Source organism: Myotis davidii, unplaced genomic scaffold, assembly GCF_000327345.1.
Source record: "Myotis davidii unplaced genomic scaffold, ASM32734v1 scaffold520, whole genome shotgun sequence".
Taxonomy (NCBI): Eukaryota; Metazoa; Chordata; class Mammalia; order Chiroptera; family Vespertilionidae; genus Myotis; species Myotis davidii.
In genome coordinates, this window is record NW_006292908.1 from 1,863,500 (window position 1) to 1,865,125 (window position 1,626).

Consider the following 1,626-nt stretch of genomic DNA (forward strand, 5'->3'; position numbering starts at 1 on the left):
CAGAACCCTGGCGCACATCAAGGAGCAGACGAAGGCGAAGCTCTTCGCCAAGCACCAGGCCCGAGCGCACCTCTTCCAGGGCGCGAAAGAGGGCCGGCTGCCTCCGCTTGGCTGCAAGGAAGGCCCCCCGAGCTTAGAGGTCCCTCCCGCCCCCGAGGCCAAACCCGAAGGTTCAACCGGTGTCATCATTGCCAATCCCAACTGCAGGTCACCCAGCAGCAAGCCCCCGCCCCTCCGGGAGGCCACCCCTGCCCTCCAGCCGCCTCTCCCACCCACCAAACCCCCAGACGCGGCCACGGACGTCGCCGTGCACGGTCCTGAGGAACGTGTCCCCATGTCCCACGTGTCTGAGAAACCGGTTTCCTCTACCTCTTCGGAAAAGGGCGATGTGCCCAAGCTGTTCTGTGCAAGTGCGGTCCCCGTGTCCGCCTGCAGCGCGGCTGTGGCGGGAGCAATGAAAGAGCGTCCCTTTGTGAGTCCCGTCGATCAGCCCTCCGTCCTCGTGTCTGTCGATAGTGCAAACACCACCATTTCTGCCTGCAGTCTAAGTGTGCTCACCACCATCCAGGGCGCGGACGCCCCGTGCATAGCCGTTGTACCAAAATGTGCCGAGAGCACACCCCTCCCCGCCGCCCCCAAGGGCGCCAGCACCCCGGGCTCCGTGGATGATACGCAGGCGCTCACGTCCAGCAGCGGTGCGGGCGGCGTGGTCTCCGGGCAGTTCGCCTCTGTGCCAACCCTCTCCATCGCAAAGAACTTGCCAAACCACCTCGCCACGACCTCTGTCCTGGTTGCCTCACCGGGAATGAGCACCAGGTTCCCTCCCGAGAAGAGAGCCGTGCCGGGGGGTGATGAGCAGGCCGTGCCCACGGGGACCCCGGGGCGAGCGGCCCTCGGCTGCAGGGACGCGGGAGCCATCACGGACCCTCTGGTGGCCCGCCCACCCATCGCCGTGTTTACCGGAGGCATGTTGACCATCAGCTCTTACGACTGTGCTCCCAAGTTCAGTGCCGAGAGCGTGGACAAAACTTCAGGGCCTCGGAACAGGGCAGAGAACTGTGGGAAAGCCCAGCACCCGGCGGCCTTCGCCCCGGCAGCCATCAACAGGTCGATCCCCTGCAAGGTCATCGTGGATCACAGCGCCACCCTGGCCTCCGCCGTGTCCCTGGCCGTGGCCGTGGCCCCGTCTTCAAGATTGGCACAGAAAAACATTTAATAAGATGCTGCACGGACCGTACCAGCCCTACGCATGACACACACGTACTCCATAAATGTTAGCTCTCATGATGGCTGCCGGTGTTATCACCCCTCAGCACTCTATCAACAGTCTCTTCCCCAAAACCAGTGGCCTCCTTGTTGCAAGGCACATCTCCACTGAGAAAAAAATTGGGATTTACCAAAGCACTGTTTCCTAAGGAATGTTACTTTTCAAAGTACATGTGTTCATGATGTATATTATATACAGAACTAATTTTTGTATACTATAAGAAAAATTCTTCTTCAATAAACTTCATGAAAATCTGAGCTGGAAGGAGGAGGCCGTGAGGAGCTCGGGGCCGCCGGGCAGCCACTCAGGGCCGAGCAGACAGAAGGAGCGTCCAGAGCTGGGCTGTGCCAAGGCCGTCA

General features: G+C 60.7%; 1 protein-coding gene across 1 annotated transcript in view; it reads left to right on the forward strand.

Moving 5' to 3' along the window:
* Positions 1-1,626, forward strand: part of ASXL3 (additional sex combs like 3, transcriptional regulator) — a 147,003-nt gene that overhangs the window by 140,128 nt on the left and 5,249 nt on the right. The window contains exons 14-15 of the mRNA XM_015565694.1: positions 4-1,185; positions 1,526-1,624. Coding sequence (XP_015421180.1) covers positions 4-1,185; positions 1,526-1,624 — 1,281 coding nt within the window. The remainder of the gene's footprint in view (positions 1-3; positions 1,186-1,525; positions 1,625-1,626) is intronic.